This window comes from Triturus cristatus, chromosome 9, assembly GCF_964204655.1.
Source record: "Triturus cristatus chromosome 9, aTriCri1.1, whole genome shotgun sequence".
In the NCBI taxonomy this organism is placed as follows: domain Eukaryota; kingdom Metazoa; phylum Chordata; class Amphibia; order Caudata; family Salamandridae; genus Triturus; species Triturus cristatus.
Genome location: NC_140592.1, coordinates 1275201032 through 1275227427, shown reverse-complemented (window position 1 = coordinate 1275227427; position 26396 = coordinate 1275201032). Strand labels below are relative to the sequence as shown.

General features: G+C 49.2%; 1 protein-coding gene across 2 annotated transcripts in view; it reads right to left on the bottom strand.

The window, feature by feature from the left end:
* Positions 1 to 26396, bottom strand: part of BRMS1L (BRMS1 like transcriptional repressor) — a 118054-nt gene that overhangs the window by 61464 nt on the left and 30194 nt on the right. For both annotated transcript variants that reach the window (XM_085627455.1, XM_085627456.1), the window contains 4 exons: positions 19858 to 19937; positions 19436 to 19532; positions 18794 to 18880; positions 964 to 1028 (listed from right to left, as the gene is read on the bottom strand). In XM_085627455.1, the coding sequence (XP_085483581.1) occupies positions 964 to 1028; positions 18794 to 18880; positions 19436 to 19532; positions 19858 to 19937 (329 nt within the window). The remainder of the gene's footprint in view (positions 1 to 963; positions 1029 to 18793; positions 18881 to 19435; positions 19533 to 19857; positions 19938 to 26396) is intronic.

The following is a 26396-nucleotide window of genomic DNA, read 5'->3' as shown; positions in this document are numbered from 1 at the left end:
CAAGTGTTTTAAGGGAGCCTCAATAGGTGAATTGTACAGAGATTCTCCAAATAAGATGATGGTAATACTGATGCTGGTCTCTTATCAAGAAGAGGGACACGGAACATTATAGGAGCTTAGGAGGCTGGAGATGTTCGAGGCTTCGTTTCCTCATTGCCATCATTTGGGTGGTAAATATGTTGCCTAGGATGCTTTGAATGCACATATTTTGGACTCATGAAGAGTATACTAATCCTGGGTGTGTGCGCATATCAAGAGCAGTCAGCTCAGCAAGCGTGTTCGCTTTCATCCTCTTTCCTGGCTCATAGGCTGTTGACATTGCAACAGAAAGTACAGTTTGTGAGCTGGAAGTTATGACTGCCATCGAGCGTGCACGCGGGAGAGAAATAGGCAATGCTTTGTCTGCTGGGAGAGCCTTCCCAAAGTGCTGAAGAGTCCACCAGCCACTGGTCTCGGGGGAGAAAGAGTTAGCACTATAGGTAAGTGGTACCGCCCTGGCAAGCAAGTACAAAAGGGATGCACAAGTTCATTTTCAATAGACCAACAGTAAGATAATTGAAAACAAGCCACCAGATTGAAATTCACTCAAGTATACACTCGCATTTCCCTACTCCATTCCCGTATCTTAATATCACAACGGGTCAATTTACAGCCTTCACAAATGCAGCGAAATGCGGACCTCAATGCAAAGTTAGAGTCCACAAGCCGTAAGAGGCTGCACATCTCAAACCAGACCTGTGACCATGTGAGAAACAAAGATAAACATTCGGATATGGGCAGGTGTGGGAGGGATTGTGGACAGGGACTAGCGGTGGATCTGTGTAGCACTAGACGAAGGTTCATTTAGTCTTCCTAACTGTACAAAGCACCAAGACAGCACAAAAATCATTCCCTGGAATCCCCACTGAACAACGAATGGAACTATTCGGTGAATGCCGTATTATGGAGAACACACGGCCCTACCTTCCGGATCGACGTCCAGTCTTCGAGTATGTCCAGGTCCTGCAGCATGTACACAATATATGGGCGTTTGAAAGTTAAGGACGGTTGGGGTTTACACATTTTTCTTAACCCCTTCCTGCTCACACACAGTTCATTTCTGACAAGGGCCTGCTTGCCCAACTTAACATACACACTTTAGTTAGAAGTTCAATTCTGAAATCAGACATGAGAGTCGCAGACAGGCGGCCAAAACCACTTCACAGAGAAGAAAATTAGCAAAGGGGACGGGACAATCCCATTGCTGTTCTAGTTCTTCAAACCTTCCCTGAACCCACAGAGAAATCTGGAAAAAAAATAAACACATTTGCCACCCTCAAGCCATCTGAAAGTTTGCTTGGTTCCTGAAATTGCACCCAAAGAATGAATCCACACTGGAAAAAGGAAGAGGCCTCCACTGCTGAGCTTCCATTCTCTTTGAAAGGAAAAGACCTCAAGTGACTCAAGAGAAGCCTCGACACGAAGGTTCTTAGACGCGCGGCATGAAAGCAGGTCCCACTCCCAGAAGCCAGGTCCCCGATCAGGAAATGTGCTGATGGATCGGACAATGTGGATCTAAACGCTGGTCTTCTACAAACTAAACAGACCAGGTGGTTCTAAGAAGTCTTTGCAGAAGGCAAACATTTGAAGCGGGTCCATTAGGGTTCATGAAAGAGCGAACAAAGAGAGGGCCCCAAAGCTGGATATACCGGAGGGAGGGTACTCTCATGTGGACATTCGCATGTCGTGGCGTTCAGCACAAGCGCCTTGGAGTCCAGTAGAAGTTAGTCATGTAACCAAAGGACTAGCGGTGTTCAAACCTCCACTCTATACGTGCAATAGGGCGGCCATATTTGAGTGATAAAATATCCCTGCCTCAACTCATATTGTACATGTCTATATCTCGTGCAGACGACTGAAAAAGCCCATTTATATATCTCCATACCTAGTGTATGTCCATACCAAGTCTGCAATATGTGGTAATGGGGTAGCCCCGTGTGCCTCGGCACCTGGGTATTGATAAAGTAATAAACAGCTGGTACTGTCGGGTAAACCAATTGCTTAGCATCTAATTATTAATAATGTCTAAGAGGAAATGTTTAGCCAACTATTGTTTTTAGACAATCCAACGAAACACACAGAGAAAAGAAAGGCCACGGATGGAGTGTCGAAAAGGTCCGGTTGTCGAGAATGACAAGAAAGAGCAACAACTTCGAAAGTGCAATATGTGAGACGATTGCTTTACCAATGGGTCTGGACAATCAGACCAGACGACTATCACCGCAAGGTGTCGACAAGGAGCTTGGTGGAGATGCACGCCGAACCAGGCGGCGGAGAAAGAAAAAAAAAAATCTAACTATAGAGGCGATGCCCAGGCACATTACCAGTAAAAGGTGGAATCACTATACCTCGCGACTCGAAGGCTTCTTCGAAAAAAGGAATATGCTACTTACCAGTATGCATCTGTTCTTGGCATGTAGAGCTGCAGAGTTGTACACTTAGCATAGATCGCCATCTGGTGTTGGGCCCGGATGTTTGCAGTTTGTTTTTCTTCTTGGACAGTCTTTGGAAGTCACGAGTTTGGTGACTCCTCCTTCGGTCCGTACTGCGCATGGGCTTCGGCTCCATCCTCAGATTGTTTTTCGCCAACAGGGAAATGATGGAGCTTGGTAATCACAGTGAGAAACCCATGTGTGTAGTATCTAAATAAGATGTACTGGAACGGATACAGGTAGCCGGGGAGGCGGGTGGGCGTGTACAACTCTGCAGCTCTACATGCCAAGAACAGATGCATACTGGTAAGTAGCATATTCCGTTCGAGGCATATGAGCTGCAGATTGTACACTTAGCATAGATTATATAGCAGTACCCAAGCCTAGCGGCGACCACCGGTATCCGTTGCAGTGGTTTGAAATAGTGTCTTTAGTACAGCCTGGCCCACTCTAGCTTGCTGCTTGGAATGCACATCTACACAGTAATGTTTTGTGAAGGTGTGCGGTGTAGACCATGTGGCTGCTTTACAGATGTCATCTAAGGGTATATTCCCTAGAAAGGCCATAGAAGCCCCTAACTTTCTTGTAGAATGGGCTTTAGGCGGAACAGATAATGTTCTTTTAGCCTTTTGGTAGCAAATCTGTATGCATTTTACAATCCACCTAGCTATCCCTGATTTAGAAATGGGGTTGCCTTTATGTGGTGGAGAGAAGGAGACGAACAATTGTTTAGTCTTCCTGAAGGGTTGCGTTCTTTGTATGTAGTATAGCAAGGCCCTTTTTACATAGAGTGTGTGTAAGGCTCTTTCTGCAACAGATTGAGGTTGCGAGAAGAAGACAGGTAATTCCACCGATTGATTGAGATGAAAGGGGGAAATTACCTTGGGCAGGAACTTCGGATTTGTGCGAAGTATGACCTTGCTGTGATGTATTTGTATGAAGGGTTCTTGTATAGTGAACGCTTGTATTTCACCAACCCTTCTAAGTGAAGTGATAGCTACGAGAAAAGCTGTTTTCCAGGTGAGAAACTGTAGCTCGCATTTATGCATTGGTTCGAAGGGCGGACCCATTAGTCGTGTAAGAACTAAATTTAGGTTCCATACAGGGGAAGGTGGTGCCCTGGGAGGAATTACTCGTTTAAGGCCTTCCATGAAGGCTTTAATAGCGGGCACTCTGAAGAGAGATAAATGCTGTCTGTTTTGTAGATAAGCAGCGATCGCTGCTAGGTGTAGGCGTATGGATGAATATGCCAGGTTACACCTGTGAAGATGGAGCAGATAGCATATGATGTGCTGTATGGATGCATCTAAAGGGTTGATTGTATTGTTACGGCAGTAAATAACAAATCTTTTCCACTTTGCGGCATAACATGCTCTAGTGGTAGGACGTCTGGCTTCCATGATGATGTTCATGCAATCAGGGGGAAGGTTAAGGTATCCGAATTCTAGGATTTCAGGAGCCAGATCGCCAGGTTGAGCTGAGCTGGGTCCGGGTGCCTGATTTCTCCATGGTTCTGGGTTAGGAGGCATGGGGATAGGTGCAGTTTTTGATGTGGTACCACTGATAGTTGTAGTAGCGTGGTGTACCACGGCTGCCTGGCCCACGTCGGAGCTACCAGAATGAGTGTGAGGGAGTGCTGTTGTAGCTTCCTGACCACTAATGGAATTAGTGGGAGAGGTGGAAAGGCGTATGCAAATCTGCCTGACCAGTTCATCCATATCGCATTGCCCTTGGACAATGGGTGTGGGTATCTGGCGGCGAAGCTTGGGCATTTTTTGTTTTCGTGGGTGGCGAAGAGGTCTATCTGAGGATGCCCCCACTGTTGGAAGAATGGCTGAAGAACTTGCGGATGCAGTTCCCATTCGTGTAGTTGTTGCGTTTGTCTGCTGAGCAGATCTGCCATGGTGTTTTGTACGCCTGGAACGTGTTGTGCCAGGAGAAAGATGTTTTGGGGAATTGCCCATCTCCATATGCTCTGGGCTAAGCGGGAGAGCTGGGGAGAGTGTGTCCCCCCCTGTTTTTGGATATAATACATTGCAGTCATGTTGTCTGTGCGAATGAGGACTGCTTTGCCCGAAATCTGTTTTTGGAAAGATTTTCGGGCTAGAAAGATCGCCAAGAGCTCCAGATGGTTGATGTGGAGCAATTTTTGCTGTGGCGTCCATAGACCTTGCATTGTGAGGTGTAGGAGGTGCGCTCCCCAGCCGGAGAGCGATGCGTCCGCTGTTAGAATCACCTGAGGAACCGGGTCCAGGAACGGCCGCCCTTTGGAAAGGTTTGTGGTGTTCCACCACTGCAGAGAGTGATGTGTGCGGCCGTCCACCAACACCAGATCCGTCAGCTGACCCTGGGCCTGGTTCCACTGTTGTGCTAGGCACTCTTGAAGTGGACGCATGTGGAGTCTTGCATGGGGCACTATAAAGATGCAAGACGCCATAATTCCTATGAGCTTCATGAACACTCTTGCTGGAAGAGAGTGTTGGGGAAGGAATGTTTTGCGTAAGGCTTGAATGCTTGTGATTCTGGCTGTGTTTGGATAGGCAATACCTTTGGAGGTGTCTATAGTGGCCCCGAGATATTGCTTTGTGTGAGATGGTATGAGGTGGGACTTTTGGTAGCTCACCGTGAAGCCTAGCTGGTGGAGCAGTTGGATGGTGCTGTTTGTATGCTGCACGCATTGGTGGTAAGACGCGGCTTTTATCAGCCAGTCGTCTAAGTAAGGGAAGACGTGAATGTGTTGACGTCTGAGGTGTGCTGCTACTACCGCTAGGCATTTGGTAAACACCCGTGGTGCGGTGGTGACCCCGAAGGGGAGAACCGTGAATTGGTAATGTTGCCCGTCCACCACGAACCTGAGGTATTTCCTGTGAGAGGGGTGTATTGGAATGTGAAAGTATGCGTCTTTCAGATCCAATGTTGTGAGAAAGTCTCCCTGACAGAGGAGCGGGAGGACTTGTTGTAGGGTGACCATATGGAAATGGTCTGAATGTATGTAGGCATTTAGAGGCCGGAGGTCCAGAATGGGCCTGAGGGTCCCGTCTTTCTTTGGTATTAGGAAATATAGGGAGTAAACCCCTAGATTTTGCCGATTGATGGGGACCTGCTCTATAGCATGTTTTTGGAGGAGGGAGAGTACCTCCTGTTTGAGCAGTGTGGAATGTTCTTGAGACATTGGGCGGTGCCTTGGTGGGATATTGGGTGGGGTAGATGTTAGCTCGAGACAGTACCCTGACCGAATGATTTGGGTCACCCATTTGTCCGATGTTATGGACTCCCATGCGTGGATAAAGTTTTGTAGTCTGCCCCCGACCGGAGTGGAATGGTCTGGGGGGAGCGGAGGGAAGTCATTGTGTGGGCGGGGTGGCAGAACGGGTGTTGTTAGTTTTGCCCCTGCCCTTATTGTTGTTGCCTCTGTAACCACCCCTTTGGTTGCCCTTTGAAAAGGTATTTTGAGGAGGGGATTTGTAGGAGGTAGAGGTGCTATCGGTGGAGAAGCCTCTGCCTGTGCCACGAAAGGAGGAGCGTCGAAAGGAACGTTTAGACGCTTGTGTTTGGAGTGCCCCCATAGACTTTGCTGTGTCTGTGTCCTTTTTCATCTTTTCCAACGCTTCGTCTACCTTGGGCCCAAAGAGCGTTTGTTGGTCAAAGGGGTGATTGAGTATGGACGCCTGGACTTCAGGCTTAAACCCTGAGATCCTGAGCCAGGCATGGCGACGAAGCAGGACACTGGTATTTATGGCTCTAGAAGCAGTGTCGGCTGCATCGAGGGCACACTTAATGGAGGTGTTTGTAATGAGTTTACCCTCCTGTATTAGCTCATGAGCCCTACGCTTGTGTTTCTCGGGGAGGTGCTGCATAAGAGCCTCAAGTTCATCGTAGTGTGCTCTGTCATAGCGCGCAAGTAGCGCTTGTGTGTTTGCAATGCGCCACATGTTTGCAGCTTGAGAGGCGGTGCGCTTGCCAGACGCGTCTAGGAGTTTGGATTCCTTGTCTGGCGGTGGGGCTTCTCCTGAGGAATGGGAGTTAGCCCGCTTTCTAGCTGTAGAGACAACTAGGGAATCTAAGGGAGCAGGGCCCTTAATGTATGCAGGGTCTGTGGGTGCCGCCTTATACTTTTTCTCTATTCTAGGGTTTAGTACCCTGGCCCTGACAGGGTCTTTGAACACCTCTGCGGCATGCTTGGTGACACCCTGAAGCATGGGTAAGATGGAGGTGGATTTGTCCTGTATGTCGAATGTATCCAGTAAGAAGTCGTCTTCCACTGGTTCAGTGTGCATGTCCACCCCATGGTAGTGTGCTGCTCTCTGCACTAAATGATGGAACCCTAAGGAGTCCTCTGGAGGAGACGGCCTGGATGGGTATAGGTCGTCCTGAGGAATATCGGGTATATCAGGGTTATTGTAATCCTCCCAAGGGTCTGGGGTCCCTGGTGGAGTGGGATCCATGGGGGCATCCGCCGGATAATTGTCCGGGTCCCCGTCGTCCGGATCTGGGGACGGGGCCGGAGAGTAGTGAGGTAAGGGTGGCGGAGACCTGGGAGGGGGTGGAGGAGGTGGAGGAGGTAGGGGAGGTGGTAGTGGGGAGGGCACTCTGAGGGGAGAAGTAGCCGAGTCCTTCCGTTTGGGTGGTGGAGGAGGAGCCGGAGTATCAAGGCGTCTTTTCTTGATAATTAAAGTCAATAGTCCAGTCTTTGGATCTTTGGACAGAGTCTTTTGTAGAGGGTCTGGTGTAAACAGAGCCAGTGGCGTCGAATCGTCCGTCGGCACCGGTGATTTCGGAACCGAGGACTTCGATGGTTTGTGTGCGCCATGCTTTTTTGGGGCCTCCTGTTTTTTCGGCGTCGAAGGAGTTTTCGGCGCCGGAGCGTCGGTGCCGACAGATTTATGTTTGTGTTTGGTCGGCACCGAGAGTCCAGGCTTCGGCACCGGTGGCTTTGGAGTCGAGCTGGATATTGCTTTCTTCGGTGCCGGATGCTGTTTTTCGGCACCGGGCGTCGGCTGGCTCGATCCCGAGCTGCCGTGAGACTTTGGAGGCTTCGACACCGAGCCCGAAGGTGGGGTGATCGAAGCTTTGGTCTTGGTTTTGCCCAGGCCGGCAGGCGAGGGAGTAACCTGAGTCTCTTTGGTTTTGGGCGCGGGGGTGGGAGGGGGCACAGTACTCGCGGCCCGCTGCGCCGGTGTGATGTCCTCCACGTCGGAGTCGTCGGCCTCGGAAGCGCTGACGACGTCTTCTTCCTGCTCGGTGTGTGTTTGCCCCGAAGCTTCGGCGCCGTCTCCGAAGATGTCCGGTGGAGCTGCAGACGATGAGTGCGCCATGGTGCGTCGAGCTTTTCGATCCCGGATGGTTTTCTTCGATCGAAAAGACTTACAGGCGGGGTAGTCTCTGGCCTCGTGTTCTGGAGAGAGGCAAAGATTACACACCTGATGGAGGTCGGTGTGGGGAAATTTAGACCCACATTTTGGGCACTTTTTGAACGGAGTCCTTTCCATCGGCCGGGACCGGAGTCGAGGAGGGCCCGAAGGCCGGTGCCGATGTACGGGATGGAGAAAAGTGCCGCTTCGAGAGATGAAGATGATGATGAAGAAACTCGAAGAGACGAGGATTTTCCGTCGAGGCTGGAACCGTAGAAGTTCGAAGCCGGAGCACGAAGTATCACATCCGAGCCCGATGGCGGAAAAAAACAATCTGAGGATGGAGCCGAAGCCCATGCGCAGTACGGACCGAAGGAGGAGTCACCAAACTCGTGACTTCCAAAGACTGTCCAAGAAGAAAAACAAACTGCAAACATCCGGGCCCAACACCAGATGGCGATCTATGCTAAGTGTACAATCTGCAGCTCATATGCCTCGAACAATACGTTTCACACGTCAGAGTCAAACACTAGACGACAGGAGTATGGACAGCATGTACATCTACAGCTTCATCGCGGAACCCAAGAAGATAATCTGCAGCGTACCACAAGGATCGTTCCACAGCCACCCTCATCAACATGTACATGACCCAACCACACCACCAGCCAACGTGGTTAGATCGCACAAACTCAATATTATCTCTTATGCCGACGACCACCAGCTCATCCTCTCGCTGTCAGAAGACACTTCTGCCACTACAACCAACTTACACAGATGTCCTTAATCTAGTCGGTGACGTTCATCATACAACTGCCTCAAGCTCAAAACGTACAAGACGGAAGTCCTCATCTTTAGGAACAACACCTGGCCATGGAACGACACTTGATGGCCTGCTAAACTCGGCCCTTCCCCCGCCCTGACAGACCACCATGCCTGCAACCTCGGCATCATCTTGGACAGCAAGTTATCTATGCAGAAACGGGTAAAAGCAGTCTCGTCAGTCTGCTTCCACACCCTACGAATCCTCTAAGATTTTCAGGTGGCGCTCAGTCAGCATCAGAAAGAACGTCACTCTGACACTCATCACCAGTAAGCTGGACTACAGGAACACTCTACGTAGGAATCACTGAATGCCCCCTGAAGAGACTAGACAATACAAAACTCGGCGGCAAGACTCATCCTCGACCTCCCCAGACAGACTCAAATCACCCCGCACCTCAAGAAGCTACACTGGTTCGCGATCCAGTAGAGAAGCCAGTTCAAGATGCTGACCCACGCATACAAAGCCTTGTACGACGACGGACCAGCATACATCAACAAACTGACATTCCACCAACCGAACAGACACCTGCGGTCCACTTCCCTCTTCCTCGCCGACACATCTGGATCCGCAGAGCCAACATTGGAGGACCTTCCTTCTCTCACCGAGCAGGCAAATGGCTGAAATGACCTACCTCTGCACTTTAGGAACACCGCATCACCCCGGAAATTCAGGAAAGGGCATAAGACCTAGCTGATCAAATGAACAAAGCACCGTAAAGCAATTCGCAACTCCAGCACCTTGAGACCCTCACTCATGATTTGTGGTGCTTCATAAATCCTGATTGATCGATGTTCTTTTAGCAACCCAAGTCCTGTACCTGGGGGGGTTGGGGGTGGGAGTTGCTCCTAGGTGGTGCACACGCAAGATGGCCGCATACCAGTGAGGCTCTGGCATACCGGAACACAAATCTCATTATCCTGCGTGGTTTCTGGTATTTATGGCATAAAAAGAAAGCAGGAGAGAGCATTAAGTGGCAAGTACCTGATAGAACGAAATGTGGCTGATGAGAGAACCACCATTGTAAGATACAGCCTTCACCACCCCTGAGCGGCCACACAGTGTAGTGACGCATCGCAGGGCTGACGTTACACGAGCCTGCGGCACCTGGAGACTGCAGGGCCTCGCATCGTGGCTGCTAAACCAGAGGCCCGAGGTTGAAGGTACTAACTGTCTGACCCCGGTTAAAAGAGGAGGCCAACAATCAGAGCACACAGTACCGGTGCCACCACGAGACGTGCGGCTGAAACAGCGTTCGGTGCCGTGAAGCACGGAAGACTCCTCCTCCTCACTAGTAGCAAGACAGAAAAGGGAGGTAAGGAGCGGCGCGGGAAAGCCAGGGATCGGCAATACCACAAGGACATAACTGTAGGGCAGTACAGGCCCTGGGTGCGCATTGCAGGGGATATTTAAGCACATGATATAATATTATAAATGCACTACTGACGGATAAAGCTACAAAAGCATTCTACTCCTAACTAGGCCGAAGCAGCGTGATCCTATGTGACAAAAACGGGCGGACAGTCGCACAAACTATATGCCACTATTAATTTAATATTGAACTGTTAATGGAAGGACATTTGCACAAACGACAATAAGACACAGCGTGCACTGATATAACAAACAGCGGGGACTCCTTTATTGGCCTAGAAAGTACCGAAGAGTGAAAGGGGGAAAGGAGGACTTGAATAACAAACAAAACCTTAGGTACAAGCCACAGCAAAGAGAACTGTGTACAGTGCCATAGCGCGCATTGGTAGTGAGGAGGTGTCAAACCAAGTGCAGCAGCCCCAGATTGGGTATTGTGAAGACGGCAGTGAGCCTCCATTGCTTGGAAATGGGAAGGACGGAGGGGAAGCAAGCACAACTACCATAAGAACCTACGGTGGTGCTGCGCACACACCAGGAGGAGCCGGAGCACACCAGGAGACACCCCTGAGGCAGCACAGAGACAGGAAGACGATGTGAAAGTACTTCTGCATGCCATGAAGCAAAGTCTTACCGCCATCAAGACCAAGATGGACTCAATGACAGCCCTCACGGACTCCACAGCAAACAAGCTCAAAAAACACGAAACCCGCCTTACAGATGTCGAGCACAGAATATCGGACCTAGAGGATACTTCGACCAACAGGCACAAACAAATAACACAGATGGATCAACTGCTGAGGGTAATGACAGCAAAAAATGAGGACCCGGAAGCACGCTCCAGGCGAAATATTAAGGATACTGGGAGTGCCTGAAAGCACGAACACAGGGCAGATGGAATAGTACATCGAGCAGATGATATGGACTGTCCTTGGGGCTGACACATTTTCCCCATACATGGGGCCAGAGAGGGCACATCGATCACTGGGACCACAGCCGCCCCCAGGAACACCTCCGCGACCGATAATTGCAAGAGTCCTGAATTATCGGGATCGGGACGTGGCACTGTGAATGGCTAGATAGAGGAGGCAACTCCAGTTTGAAGGAAATGCATTTTCTATATATCCAGACTTTACAATTGCAGTGCAGGAAGTCAGGAAGAAGTTTGTACTGGTGAAAAAGAAACAGGCACAAATCGACTATGCCCTGATAAACCCCACAAGCCTCAGAATCACTCATCAAGGAAAGCAACACTTATTTATCAATCCACAGCAAGTAGGAGACCTCCTAAAACACACCCAGCATAGAGAACAAGAAGTTGTCTAATCCATCTTCGAGAGCAGCATCACCGGCATCGGAATGGAAGCACCCTAGGCCGTACGAGCACGGAACAAAGTAAAGATGTGGACTGCCTAAGGCACTCAAAAGTGACAGGTCACTATAAATCTACGAAAGGTCACAAGACAACCCTAATCATTACAGACGGCTGAAGGCATGAATAACAGTGGCGGAGTACCGTGGTAACTTTTGGACATAACAAGCAGATGAATGCAGTACCAAGACTTTATACAATAATCGGGCACCCTCCCCCATGGGCATTCCACCAAATGGGGTGGGAAGGAGAACACTGTGATGCCCTCTGGCGTTCCTCAAAGGCAGAACCCCCCCTGTTCTAAATCCTGAACTCTGCCTCAGTTAAGCTAATCGTTCAGAATTATTTGGGATGGGGCGGGAAATCTGATCCCAGCAAGTTTAGGTTGCTGTTATGGGTGGGAAAGGGATTGAAGTTGGGGGATTGCACAGTACAAGTAACATTGCATAATAAAACGATATCACATACATCCACAGACATATTACTACCACATCATAGCTTCATAGCTCAAGGATTCCTCTTTACACTACCATGACAAAAATCACCACCTCTTCAATAATTGCATTTCCTACCCTGGAATATTACAGGGCTTGAGGAACCTGCGGAAGTGTAGAAAAATACTGGCATACCTAGATAGACACATTATCCAAATTGCGTTACTGCAGAAGACACATCTTAGCCCCTACGCTACCCCTGCATTTGCTGCTCGATGGTCGGAGCATTGAGGCTTTGCATTGTACTCTACATATTCTAGAGGCACAGCAATACGGATTAAAAAATCACACCCCTTACGTCCCAATAGGAGCGGCACATGATCAGCAAGGCAGATACAGTATAATGTGGGGAAAACTGGGTACATCTGTAACACTTGTGAATTGCTATGGTCCCAACACCGACAATCCCACTTACTTCACTACACTATAGGGAAAGATACTAGATATTGGGTCTACACATGTGATATGGGGAGGAGATTTCAACATGACATTGGAACTGAAGTCAGATAGATCGAACCCCCTACCCCCCCCACTTTACCAAAGCCCAAAGGCAGTAAAACGTATAACTGCGGAACATGGCTTGGTAGATGCCGGGAGGCATTTTCACCCCACGGCTAAGGAGGGCACACACCACTCGGCAGTTCACTCCACGTGGTCTAGACCTGATTACTGGATGGCCTCCAAGGAGTCTCCAAAGTAAACACCTAGCAAAAACATTCAGACCACTCACCGGTTCACAGGACACTGACTACACCAGATATTAGGGGACCTCATAGGAACTGGAGGCTCATGCTGACGATGCTGTTAGACGAAGTGTTCCATGCAGAACTAGGTCTAGAAATAACTGACTTTTTCCAACGTAACATTGGCACAGTAACACACTTGGCCACAGTATGGGAGGCCTTTAAGGTCACAGTACGAGGATTCTGCATAACTAAAGGAACCGGAATACTCGGAGATATTCGCAATGCATTACATACACTAGAGATAGAGCTGAAACTACAAGAACAAGAGAACAGTTCTACTCTAAACAATAACAGTTCTTCGGGATAAACTGACGGAATATAAAAACACGGCAGACCGGGAAAGGCTATTTCAGATTAATATTATACGGCACATAAAAATGGAGAGGGAGAACGACCTGGGAAGGCACTGGCAGATGAAATTCGCAAACCCCACTTCTCTAACTATGTGCTGGAGATTTGAGACTCCAATGGCCAAAGCTATAGAGACACAGCCGACCCGATTCAAATATTCACTACCTACTATTCCACTCTATACACAACAAGTAGGCAACAAACGGTAAATCTAACACCATTACTGAGAGACGTGGCCTTCGGGTGGCTGGGCAATACGCAAAGAGAATTTCTATCCGCACCTATACAGAAGGACAAATTTTGCACTGCAATAATGCAGATGAGGTCTGGTCGAGCTCCTGGGCCGGATGGCCTACCGGTTGAATACTACAAGGCTTATGTGGATCAGCTAACCCCCATACTAAAAAATATGCATGATGAGGCTAAGGAGAAAGGTGTTCTCCCACCAACCATGAGGGAAGCAATGATCACCTCACTGCTGAAACCAGGAAAACCGACTAATAAATGTGAATCGTATAGACCATTATCACTGTTAAATAGTGACACTAAAATTCTCACCAAGGTGTTGTCTAATAGGCTGAGTCTGCTAATGGAGGTGATGGTGCTACCTGACCAAGCAGGTTTCATCCCTGGGCGAGCGACATCCCATAATCTCAGAACCCTCTTCTCTGTAATGCAGGACATTGACCTAGAACTGGCAGTCTTTTAAGATGCCATGAAAGCATTTGATTCACTTGAATGAGATTACCCAATAGGTATCGTACAATGAATAGGAATGCCAATTGGCTTTCTTTCACGGATAAAGTGGAGTGCACCACAGTAGCCTGGCGACGTATAAAGGAGACACTAAATTCCCCAAGGCTGTATTCACCCCTACTAGCACTTACATATCACCCTGAATTATCAGCGATCCAAAAAATAAGCTGTATGTAGATGAGACCTTCCAGACACGAGAACAATTTTTGGGCAATGTGGGCCCTACAACAACGGATATATTCCTATATGTCCGAATAAGACAAAGCGTCCGAGCAATCACACCGCCTTTCCACAAGAGCCTCCAAACTTGACCCCAAGGCATGCAATATTACAAACCACGAAGCCTGCGCACACTGTCTCACTACTATATCATACAGTACAAACATCTCATACGCACAGACCGGTCTCCGCACGTGTGCGACGTGAAGCAGAGCTAGGAATTAATCTATCGGACAAACAGTGGGAATACTGCTGCATGCAAACAAGGCAGATATCTGCTAGAAGCGTCTGCGCATTATTCATTTCAAATGTATACACCAAACATATTATACGCCCATTAAATTGCATAAATTCCAAGTACGGGATAACAATAGATGTGACAGTTGTGGGAGTGACCATGCAGACTTCCTGCACCTAGCTAGGGAATGCGACAGGGTTAATCAATATTGGCAATAGGTTTTTAATGCAAGGGCCAAAATGATACAAACGCCCCTACAAGCATCCCCAATAGTAGCCCTGCTGGGACACACTGAGACGATAGAAGCAGCACTGGGATTTTTCCTAGCTAGGCGTAGAGTGTCCTGCAGATGGGGATGGGGGAAGAGTCCCCAAGTTTAAGGAGTGGCTTAGAGATCTGCTATTTTGGCAGGAACAAATGCTAACATATGCGGAATTACTCCCAGCCACATACCGGCCGAGGAACATATGGGACCCATTAAAAACATACCTGCTAACCAATCCCCTGGAGAAACCAAGTCACCCAACGTAATGACACAGTTCATAATCGATCACTAAGAGTGTTAAAACAAAAGAAACGGCAGCCCCCCCCACCACAAATACCGGCTTATAATTAGAGGCGGGATACTTCAGACATAAATCAGAAAGACAACTAACATGGAAAAAAAGAAAACAAGCATTAGAAATGCAATAGGTCTTGCCTTTCATTAAGTTAAAGCCATTTGCTTTGCTATACAATACCATTAGTAAAGCAAATGGCTTTAACTTAATCAAAGGCGATACCTATTGCATTTTTAATGCTTGTTTCTTCTGAAGTCAAATCGGGACTCGCGTTATTCGGACGAAACACATTCGTTAAGTATTCGGACAGGAATAAGTCACAAAAGCATTATTGGATAAGAAGTGAAAATTGTCTGAACTATTCCACGATGGCGTCCAAACAACGATTGCAAAATGACCTCCCCTTACCGCACTGCCCTAGACACCACCATGCTACCGTTCCAAGATGGCCGCCACCCTCTTTTCCATGATGGCCCCGTATCCTTTCAAACAATTGAGCAAACCTCCATCCAAATATTAATGAGAGCGTTTCATTCTGGCGGCTGTGTTAGGGGAGCAGATATCAACGCAACATGTATCTCCTCCCGCAGACATTGGTGATTTACCAGCCGGTCATAGAACCTGCGACGCTCACAGTCGGGAAGTCATTTCTGGAGCGAAGGTTGCTATGGTGACAGCGATACAAGATGGCTGTGAAACCATGAGAAGCCAAAACGAGGTACATGTCCAAGAATGGGGTGAGAAATACAGCATTTTCCTTTTCAACGGAACACTAAAACTTATTCACCAGATAAATGTAGTAAATTTTCCCTCAAAAACCAGGCTACTCTCCACAGCCCATTCGAGAAGCACAAATATCCCAATAAACACAGCCACCCATGGCGTTTAAAAGCTCATCGTTCAGTTTAAAAAACAAGCGCTCGCCAGGCAGCCTACGAAGGTGGGACGATGGGTCGGGATTCGAGCCTGTGAGCTGTACATCAAAGGTGGGACGATGGGTCGGGATTCAAGCCTGTGAGCTGTACATCAAAGGTGGGACGATGGGTCGGGATTCAAGCCTGTGAGCTGTACATCAAAGGTGGGACGATGGGTCGGGATTCAAGCCTGTGAGCTGTACATCAAAGGTGGGACGAAGGGTCGGGATTCAAGCCTGTGAGCTGTACATCAAAGGTGGGACGAAGGGTCGGGATTCAAGCCTGTGAGCTGTACATCAAAGATGGGAGCATGGGTCGGGATTCAAGCCTGTGAGCTGTACAAAGATGGGAGGTGGGATGATGGGTCGGGATTCAAGCATGTGAGCTGTACATCAAAGGTGGGACGAAGGGTCGGGATTCAAGCCTGTGAGCAGTACATCAAAGATGGGAAGATGGGTCGGGATTCAAGCCTGTGAGCGGTACATCAAAGATGGGAGGTGGGATGATGGGTTGGGATTCAAGCCTGTGAGCTGTACATCAAAGTTGGGACGATGGGTCGGGATTCAAGCCTGTGAGCTGTACATCAAAGGTGGGACGATGGGTCGGGATTCAATCCTGTGAGCTGTACATCAAAGGTGGTACGATGGGTCGGGATTCAAGCCTGTGAGCTGTACGTCAAAGGTGGGACGATGGGGCGGGATTCAAGCCTGTGAGCTGTACATCAAAGGTGGGACGATGGGTCGGGATTCAAGCCTGTGAGCTGTACATCAAAGGTGGGATGATGGGTCGGGATTCAAGCCTGTGAGCTGTACATCAAAGGTGGGATGATGGGTCGGGATTCAAGCCTGTGAGCGGTACATAAAGATGGGAGGTGGGATGATGGGTTGGGATTCAAGCCTGTGAGCTGTACATCAAAGGTGGGATGATGGGTCGGGATTCAAGCCTGTGAGCTGTACATCAAAGGTGGGACGATGGGTCGGGATTCAAGCCTGTGAGCTGTACATCAAAGGTGGGACGATGGGTCGGGATTCAAGCCTGCGAGCTGTACATCAAAGGTGGGACGATGGGTCGGGATTCAAGCCTGTGAGCTGTATATCAAAGGTGGGACGATGGGTCGGGATTCAAGCCTGTGAGCTGTACATCAAAGGTGGGACGATGGGTCGGGATTCAAGCCTGTTGGCTGTACATCAAAAGTGGGACGATGGGTCGGGATTCAAGCCTGTGAGCTGTACATCAAAGGTGGGACGATGGGTCGGGATTCAAGCCTGTGAGCTGTACATCAAAGGTGGGACGATGGGTCGGGATTCAAGCCTGTGAGCTGTACATCAAAGGTGGGACGATGGGTCGGGATTCAAGCCTGTGAGCTGTACATCAAAGGTGGGACGATGGGTCGGGATTCAAGCCTGTGAGCTGTACATCAAAGGTGGGACGATGGGTCGGGATTCAAGCCTGTGAGCTGTACATCAAAGGTGGGACGATGGGTCGGGATTCAAGCCTGTGAGCTGTACATCAAAGGTGGGACGATGGGTCGGGATTCAAGCCTGTGAGCTGTACATCAAAGGTGGGACGATGGGTCGGGATTCAAGCCTGTGAGCTGTACATCAAAGGTGGGATGATGGGTCGGGATTCAAGCCTGTGAGCTGTACATCAAAGGTGGGACGATGGGTCGGGATTCAAGCCTGTGAGCTGTACATCAAAGATGGGAAGATGGGTCGGGATTCAAGCCTGTGAGCTGTACATCAAAGGTGGGACGATGGGTCGGGATTCGAGCCTGTGAGCTGTACATCAAAGGTGGGACGATGGGTCGGGATTCAAGCCTGTGAGCTGTACATCAAAGGTGGGACGATGGGTCGGGATTCGAGCCTGTGAGCTGTACATCAAAGGTGGGATGATGGGTCGGGATTCAAGCCTGTGAGCTGTACATCAAAGGTGGGACGATGGGTCGGGATTCAAGCCTGTGAGCTGTACATCAAAGATGGGAGGTGGGATGATGGGTCGGGATTCAAGCCTGTGAGCTGTACATCAAAGGTGGGATGATGGGTCGGGATTCAAGCCTGTGAGCTGTACATCAAAGATGGGAAGATGGGTCGGGATTCAAGCCTGTGAGCTGTACATCAAAGGTGGGACGATGGGTCGGGATTCAAGCCTGTGAGCTGTACATCAAAGGTGGGACGATGGGTCGGGATTCAAGCCTGTGAGCTGTACATCAAAGATGGGAGGTGGGATGATGGGTCGGGATTCAAGCCTGTGAGCTGTACATCAAAGATGGGAAGATGGGTCGGGATTCAAGCCTGTGAGCGGTACATCAAAGATGGGAGGTGGGATGATGGGTTGGGATTCAAGCCTGTGAGCTGTACATCAAAGGTGGGACGATGGGTCGGGATTCAAGCCTGTGAGCTGTACATCAAAGGTGGGACGATGGGTCGGGATTCAAGCCTGTGAGCTGTACAAAGATGGGAGGTGGGATGATGGGTCGGGATTCAAGCCTGTGAGCTGTACATCAAAGATGGGAAGATGGGTCGGGATTCAAGCCTGTGAGCGGTACATCAAAGATGGGAGGTGGGATGATGGGTTGGGATTCAAGCCTGTGAGCTGTACATCAAAGGTGGGACGATGGGTCGGGATTCAAGCCTGTGAGCTGTACATCAAAGGTGGGACGATGGGTCGGGATTCAAGCCTGTGAGCTGTACATCAAAGGTGGGACGATGGGTCGGGATTCGAGCCTGTGAGCTGTACATCAAAGGTGGGACGATGGGTCGGGGTTCGAGCCTGTGAGCTGTACATCAAAGGTGGGATGATGGGTCGGGATTCGAGCCTGTGAGCTGTACATCAAAGGTGGGATGATGGGTCGGGATTCAAGCCTGTGAGCGGTACATCACACATCTTAGCAGCTAGCGCTTCTCACCAGTAGCAATGAACTCCTGCACACAGCAAGGCGAGTCAAGTGCTCAAGCAAGACTAAAGGCGCTGCTCAGAGCGGCCAGGAAGATCTGTGGGTGGCGGTGAGGAGAACACCACGAGGTGAAAGCAGGACGAGTGCAGCTCACTGGTCGCGCTCACACTCCCCTCCAAGACAGACTGGCCCGCTGGCTCCTGCTGGAAGGGACCCGGCGCACTGCAGGACAAAAGATATCGGACACAACCATCGGCTTCTTCTTCTTGTCTGGACTGAAAGGATCCCGCCGCTTCTTCCTGGACTGGATCTCGTCATTCCACAATTCTAAGAGCCAAAGGCAAGAGAGCAGAGGTCAGTATTGGACGCACCACACGCGAGAAACTCACTAGTAACAGAAGGGGGTGGAGTGGACTTTGTCTCTGGGATTTGAGTGCAAGTACTAAGACTGTCAGACAAGCTATCAGATGAGCCCAGTCCTCCTCTGTAAGAAGAGACCTAAATGCATGAGAAAGGAAAGGACGCAGAGTGCAGAGGCAGCGCCACGATGGGCGAGCAGACCGAGCTGTGAACTAGACGCTGCCGTCAGCATTCGTATTTATGTCTACATGGGTCTCTAGGCGAGAGCACACCGTCAGAAATAAACTTTACGACATGCATGCCACATCTCTTAAAGCCGAGATCAAAAGAGCGAGCCACTTGGGAGTAAGTGGCTGAAAAACAGTCTCGCAATGCCGTCAAGAGCTACGTGGGAGTGCGCCCCTCAGCCTTCAGGCCGTCATCACACAGTGTACATCAAGATTTCTAAGAAAGGCCCCATGCCAAGGCAGTGACCGCAGAGTGAGTGAGAGTGGCACGAGTCCCGGAAGCAGGCTTCCTTACCGGAAGTGATGTCGATGCTGTGGCGGTCCTCCTCCAGCCTCCGGATCTTCTCCTCCAGTTCGCTCTGCACCGTGTCGAAGAGAAGCAGCTTCTCGCTCTGGAGGCGAGGAACACAAGTCAATCGAGGAGAGAGAGAGAGGAGGAGAGGGGGAAGGGGAACTGAAGAAAACCAGACTAAACTCAATCACATGTACCCACAAAATCAGTTGTTATGGTACCAACTCCAGAGCACAAAAAAAAGACTTCATTTGGGAGGGCTTGTGTGGCTGTGATCCCATACTTCAGTCATAGGGTGTGGGGAGCATCCACTGAGAACCCACATACATTAAATCTTAGTAATGGAACAGAGGGATGGGGGGGTGGGGGGGGAGCAGGGCAGCTAATATCTCGAACGGGAAAGGGCCAGGGCAAGTGTTGCATACCTCACAGTGCTGGCGAGCGGCCTGGATCTCACACTCATACTTGTTCTTCACAGACTCCAAGCACAGCTCTCTGTAGATTCCTGCGGAGAGAGGTAGGTGTTCATCCTGCACCATTCCTTGACACTTTAGGCAGTTCCCGAAACATTTCATAATATTACTCATGCTTCATAGAGCAGCACAGACTGACTGTCCGCCCTACCCCCTCCTGAGAAGTCTAAACAAAGTAAACTGAAGGCTGTCCTCTGGCCATATCCTAAATTCTGCAAGTCTTTATAATCTCAGGCCACTCCTCAGGTCACAAAAGGAAAATTCTACTTGCCAGTATGCATCTGTTCTTGGCACGTAGAGCTGCAGAGTTGAACACTATGCATAGATCGCCATCTGGTGTTGGGCTTAGATGCTTGCACATTCTTGTTGTCTTGGAAGAGTCTTTTGTAGTCACAAGATAGGGGACTCCACCCTTGGACGATAGTGTGCATGGGCATCGACTCCACCCTCAGATTGGTTTTCGCCAGCAGGCAAATGATGGAGTCAGTAAGAAGTAAGATGTCCATATAAGTGTATCCAATTAAGATAATACTGGAACAGATACAGGTTCCAGGGAGGCGCGTGGGCGTGTACAACTCTGCAGCTCTAAATGCCAAGAACAGATGCATACTGGTAAGTAGCATTTTCCGTTCGAGGCACATGAGCTTCAGATTGTACACGGAGCATAGACTGTATAGCAGTGTCTCCCCTAGCGGTGGTCACCTGTATCTGTTGCAGTAGTTTGAAAAAGTGCTTTAAGAACAGCCTGGCCTACAGAAGCTTGTTGTTTTGCCTGCACATCAACACAATATTGTTTGGTGAAGGTGTGTGGTGTAGACCATGTTGCTGCTTTACAGATGTCATATAACGGAATGTTCCCTAAGAATGCAATGGAAGCCCCTAGTTTGCGTGTTGAATGCGCTCTAGGGAATCTGTCAATGTGCGTTTAGCCTTTTGATAGCATATATGAATGCATTTTACGATCCACCTTGCGATCCTAACTTTGGAGATCGGGGTCCCTTTATGAGGTGGGGAGAAGGCTACAAACAGTTTTGTCTTTCTAAAGGGTTTAGTCCTGTCAATGTAATAGAGTAGGGCTCTTTTGACTTCCAGTGTGTGAAGAGCTCTCTCTGCTACAGAGTCTGGGTTTTGGAAAAACATCGGTAACTCAACCGACTGGTTAAGATGAAAAGCGGAGATTACTTTGGGATGGAATTTTGGATTTGTTCTGAGAACCACTTTATTACGAAGTATTTCTAAGGATGGTTCTTGCATGGTTAAAGCCTGGATCTCACTTACCCTTCTGAGAGAGGTGATTGCGACAAGGAAAGCTACTTTCCATGTGAGGAACTGAAGTTCACATTTGTGTAAAGGTTCAAATGGGGGTCCCATGAGCCTGGTAAGAACAATGTTTAAATTCCACACCGGAGAGGATGGGAGGAGTTATTCTTTTAAGGCCTTCCATAAAGGCTTTAATTGCAGGTACTCTAAATAGTGACAAGTGTTGTCTGTTTTGTAAATAAGCAGCAAGTGCCGCTAGGTGTAATCTTATGGATGAATATGCTAGATTACACCCTTGTAAGTGTAGCAAGTAGCAAATGATGTCCTGGATGGAAGCATCCAGCGGAGCGATGTTATTGTTATTGCAGTAGATGACAAATCTTTTCCATTTTGCTGCATAGAAAGTTCTAATAGTGGAGTGTCTGGCTTCTTTAATGATGTTCAGAGTCCGGCAGAAGGTTAAGGTAACCGAACTCTAGGACTTCAGGAGCCAGATCGCTAGATTCAGTTGACCTGGATCGGGGTTATCTCTCCATGGTTCTGCATTAGCAATGTTGGGGAGAAGCGTTGTTTTTGGTGTGGAACTACTGAGAGTTCCAGTAGTGTTGTGAACCATGGTTGCCGTGCCCATGTGGGCGCTACCAGGATCATCCTGAGAGACTGTTGTCTGAGCTTGCGTACTACTGGGGAATCAGTGGGAGTGGCGGAAAAGCGTACGCAAATCTGCCTGACCAGTTCATCCATATCGCATTGCCTTTGGACAAGGGGTGTGGAAATCTGGCGGTGAAGGTTGGGCATTTTGCAGTTGCCTAAGTGGTGAACATATCTATGTCAGGTTGACCCCATGTGAGAAAGTGGCTCTGTATATACTGTTCCCAAATAGGTACGGGGTGTACGGAGTCCACACTCCCCAGAGGTTTGGCAGAGGCTAAAGTTAGATTTAACCTTACTCTCTAAAGTGGTAGCTTGGTCGAGCAGTAAGGCAGTATCAGAGGACAGTGTAAAGCATTTGTTGTACACACTCAGCCAGCAAATGGTCTCACACACTCAAGAACTGAACTCTAGGCCAATGGTTTGTATATAAAAAATATATGCTTGTTTTATTTTAGAACCAACAATAGGTATTAAAATATACTTTCTCAGAATGAGATGCTTTATATAAATACTTTTGCAATATGCAATTGACTTTTGTAGAAAGTTACAAGTGTTTGCAATAGGCAACACAATTTTAAACACAATAATGCATTGAGTTCAATGGAAGTTTCAAGTTATTTGCAACAGATTACTTTTAGGATTACTTTTGGAATTCCAGGACTGGATCCTAGATTCAGTCCTGGGTCAGTACTGAGAATCAAGTGATAAAAGTCGACTTAATTACCGTGATGATTTTTAGACGATATTTTGCTATTTTAAAAGTTGACACTTAGAAAATATTTCATAGAAAACAGTCAATGATTCCCTATGGAAGAAAATTCAAGTTGCAGGTATAGTATGTTCTCGTTACTTTTGTAATCCAGTACTGGGTACCTAGACTCAGTACTGGGACCTTTATCCAAAACAGGTAAGCAATTACGTTTTCAGAAGTTATACGATTTTTAAAGAATATTTAAAGTTTGAAGAAATTGACACTTAGAAGAAATTTCACAGAAAAACAGTCAATGGTTTCCTATGGGAGAAAATTTGGTCACTGGTAAGTACAGTTGTAAGTTTTTTTTCCAGAGTCAGTGCTTTGCACCAAGATCCAGCACTGGGAGCTCACCTAAGACCAGGTGAGTATTTTCGTTTTCGTTACTCAGCTGATTTTTGGTGAATATTTTAAGATTTGAAAAGTCCACACTTAGAAGAAATTTCAGGAAAAAGCCAGTCAATGTTACCCTATGGAGAAAATTGAGTTATCGGTTTTAAGGTAAGTACTCGACTGGCAGAGTTAAGGTTCTGTGCATAGACTCAAGGGTCTCCCAGGGTCAGGTAGGTACAGTTGGTTCACCCTCAGCGGCACAAGGGCGGCCGGGTGCAGAGAGAGTTAGGCCCAATGTTAGCCTATGAGAGGTAGGGGGGCCTTGGTTGGTGGCTGCTGACTAGCAGTCCACGCAGCTTTGGAGCTGGGCTCCTGGTCACTTACTCAGGGCAAGTGGGGAAGTAGATCGGTGTAGTGGTTGCACTGCCAGGGCCACTCGGGTGGCTGGGTGCAGGGTGCTTTTGAGCCTTCGGGCGCTCAATTGATTTCAATGGGAAATCTCCGGTTTAGAAAAAAGACTGCAAGCTCCGGGACGAAGATTCTTCAGGTGCCACCACCACTTCGAGAGGTAAGTTGGGTAGTTGAGGCATAGGTAGTTACCCCGGTATTGGGCCTCCCGGGGCCTCAGGGCGGTGGGTGCAGGGGTGCCTTTTGGTGTCGGGAAATCTTACCCTCTGTTGATCGCGGTTGGGGGGGCACCTGGTTCTGAGGCTGAAGGCTTCTTCAGGAGGGTCGAGGGAGGTCCTTGGGTGCCGGACTCGGGGTCACAGTCGCCGTGGGGTCGTCCTCGTGGTCTTTGTTCACTCCGGCACAGGCCAGGCTTGGCTGGTGCAGAGTGTGCTGGGTTCGCGGTTCCGGGCTGCTACCAGGGATTCGAAGTAGGTTTTGAGTAGAGCCTCTACTCATGGGAGTCCCAGGGGTTTAGAGTCGAAAGGTAGCCAGGTCCTCCGGGGTTTGTGAGGTTGCTGGTCACAAGAGATGCTGGGTTGGAGCAGGTTCGAGGGTCAACAGGCCGGTAGGGCTGGGGCCAAAGCAGTTGGTGTCTTCCTCTTCTTAGCAGCTGCAGGGCAGGTCTTCTTTCTTCTAGCTCTTCTTCGGATTTTGGAATCTGGAATCTGGGGAAGGAAGGTTCAGGGTGCCCCTAAATACCAGATTTAGGGGCGTTACAGGTAGGTGAAGGGCAGGGACCAATGGGTCCCTGTCCTGGGGTGGGTACACCCCCTATCCTGCCTCTCTCCTGTGGGAGGGGGGCAGTAGCCTAATCCTGATTGGGCAGGGCTCCCCATCTTCAAGATGGCGAGCGCCTGGAGATGTGCATCACCTCGCCTCCCCCACACGAGGGGTGGGGTGGGCAGGCTGGCACATCCCGTCCTTATTTGGGGTTTCCTGCCACGCTTCCCGCCGGAGTGGGGGGTTGCAGTGGCCTGGGGAAGCTCAAAGAGGCGGCATGCCTTTGAAGCTTCCCCCTGTCCATCCTGGGGGAGGAGACCTAGCACCTCGCCCAGGATGTGCATTGTTGCGGAACCAGGAGAGCAGGGGCTCTCCTACCCAGGGGTCCAGCAACATGTCTGCTGTGGGGCAGCCTAGGCAGCCTCTCAGACCAGACATGGATTGTAGGTTAGGTTTCAGGGGGCCTCTCCAAGATGTCCTCTGTGGTGCTTGGTACATTAAATCGCACACTGGCATCAGTGTGGATTTAATGTGCTGAGCAGTTTGATACCAAACTTCTCAGTCTTCAATGCTGCCATTATGGTGCTGTGGAGTTCGTGTTTGACAAGCTCCCAGCACCATGTACTCTTAAATGGCAGCACTGCACTTACAGGGCCCAGGAATGGACCTGGATACTGTAGGGGCACAGGGATCCTGCCTCTGTGCCCACACCACTGGCATAGGGCACCCAGCTAGAGGGGTGGCTGATGTATGCCAGGGCAGTGTAGGTTGTGGGCATGGCACACAGGGATGTGTGCCATGTCGTCTCTCTGTTTTGTCTTGTACCCAGACACTCAGCCTGCCAGGGCAGTGTGTGTGTGTTACGGTACAGGGCCTCTAAGGGTGGCACAATGAGTGCTGCAGCCCTTAGAGGCCTTCCCTGGGTACCTAGGGTACCACTTACCAGGGGCTGACATGTGGCCAGGGTTTGCCAATTTGGTTTTGAGGTTTCTGTTTAGGGAAGGAACATAGGCCCTGGGCACCTGATTGGCAGGAGTCCAGGGCACACTCAGTCAAAGTACATTCATCAAAAAGTGGGGGCATACCATGCAAGAAAGATGGCACTTTCTCACACCCCACATTTGGAAAAATGGTTGAAGAACTTGGGGATGAAGTTCCCATTCGTGTATCTGCTGTGTCTGTCGACTTAGCAGATTCGCAATTTGATTGTGAACTCCTGGAAGATGTTCTGCCAGAAGGTATATGTTTTGTCGAATGGCCCATCTCCAAATGGTTTGTGCGAGCTGGGACAGCCGCAAAGAAGGTGTGCCTCCTTGTTTCTGTCATGTTCTCTGTCCGGACTAGTACAATCTTGTGCTGTAGATGTACTTAGAATAATTTTAGTGCTAGAAATATTGCCAGTAATTCTAGGTGATTGATGTGGAGCACTTTCTGCTGCGTGGTCCATTTGCCTTGAATTGTGTGGTTTAGGAGATGGGCTCCCCAGCCGGTGAGAGATGCGTCTGCTGTCAGCACTATCTGTGGAACCGGCTCTAGGAACGACCGCCCTTTGGAAAGGTTTTGTGTGTTCCACCACTGCAGAGAGCGATGTGTGCGGCTGTCCACAAACACCAGATCTGTAAGATGACCTCAAGCCTGGTTGCACTGACGTCCTAGGCATTCCTATAAGGGGTGCATCTGAAGTCTTGCATGAGGTACGATAAAGTTGAAAAAGGCCATCATCCCTATGCGTTGCATGAATACTCTTGCTGGGAGGGAATGCTGTGGTTGAAATCTGGAAAGGAGTGTTTGCATACTGGCTATCCTGGCTGCATTGGGATATGCCAGAGCTTTGGAGGTGTCTAATGTGGCCCTTAGATACTGATGTATGTGGGAGGGCTGAAGATGTGACTTGGCGGAGTTTACTGTGAATCCCATGTCATGTAGCAGCTGGATGGTTTGATGGGTGCGAGGAACACACTGTTTGTGAGACTTGGCTTTTATCAGCCAGTCGCCGAGGTATGGAAAGACATGGATTTGTTGTCTTCTCGGCTGTGCTGCTACTACTGCAAGGCACTTTGTGAACACTCTGGGTGCGGTTGTAACTTCGAATGGAAGGACTTTGAACTGATAGTGTTGTCAGTCCACTATGAACCTTAGATGCTTCCTGTGAGCAGGGTGCATGGGAATGTGGAAGTAGGCGTCCTTGAGATCTAGGGTGGCAAGGAAGTCGCCCTGTTGGAGAGTGATCATATGGAAATGATCCGATTGGATATAGAGATTGAGGGGCCTGAGGTCGAGTATTGACCGCAGGGTCCGGTCCGTTTTGGGGATTAGGAAATAC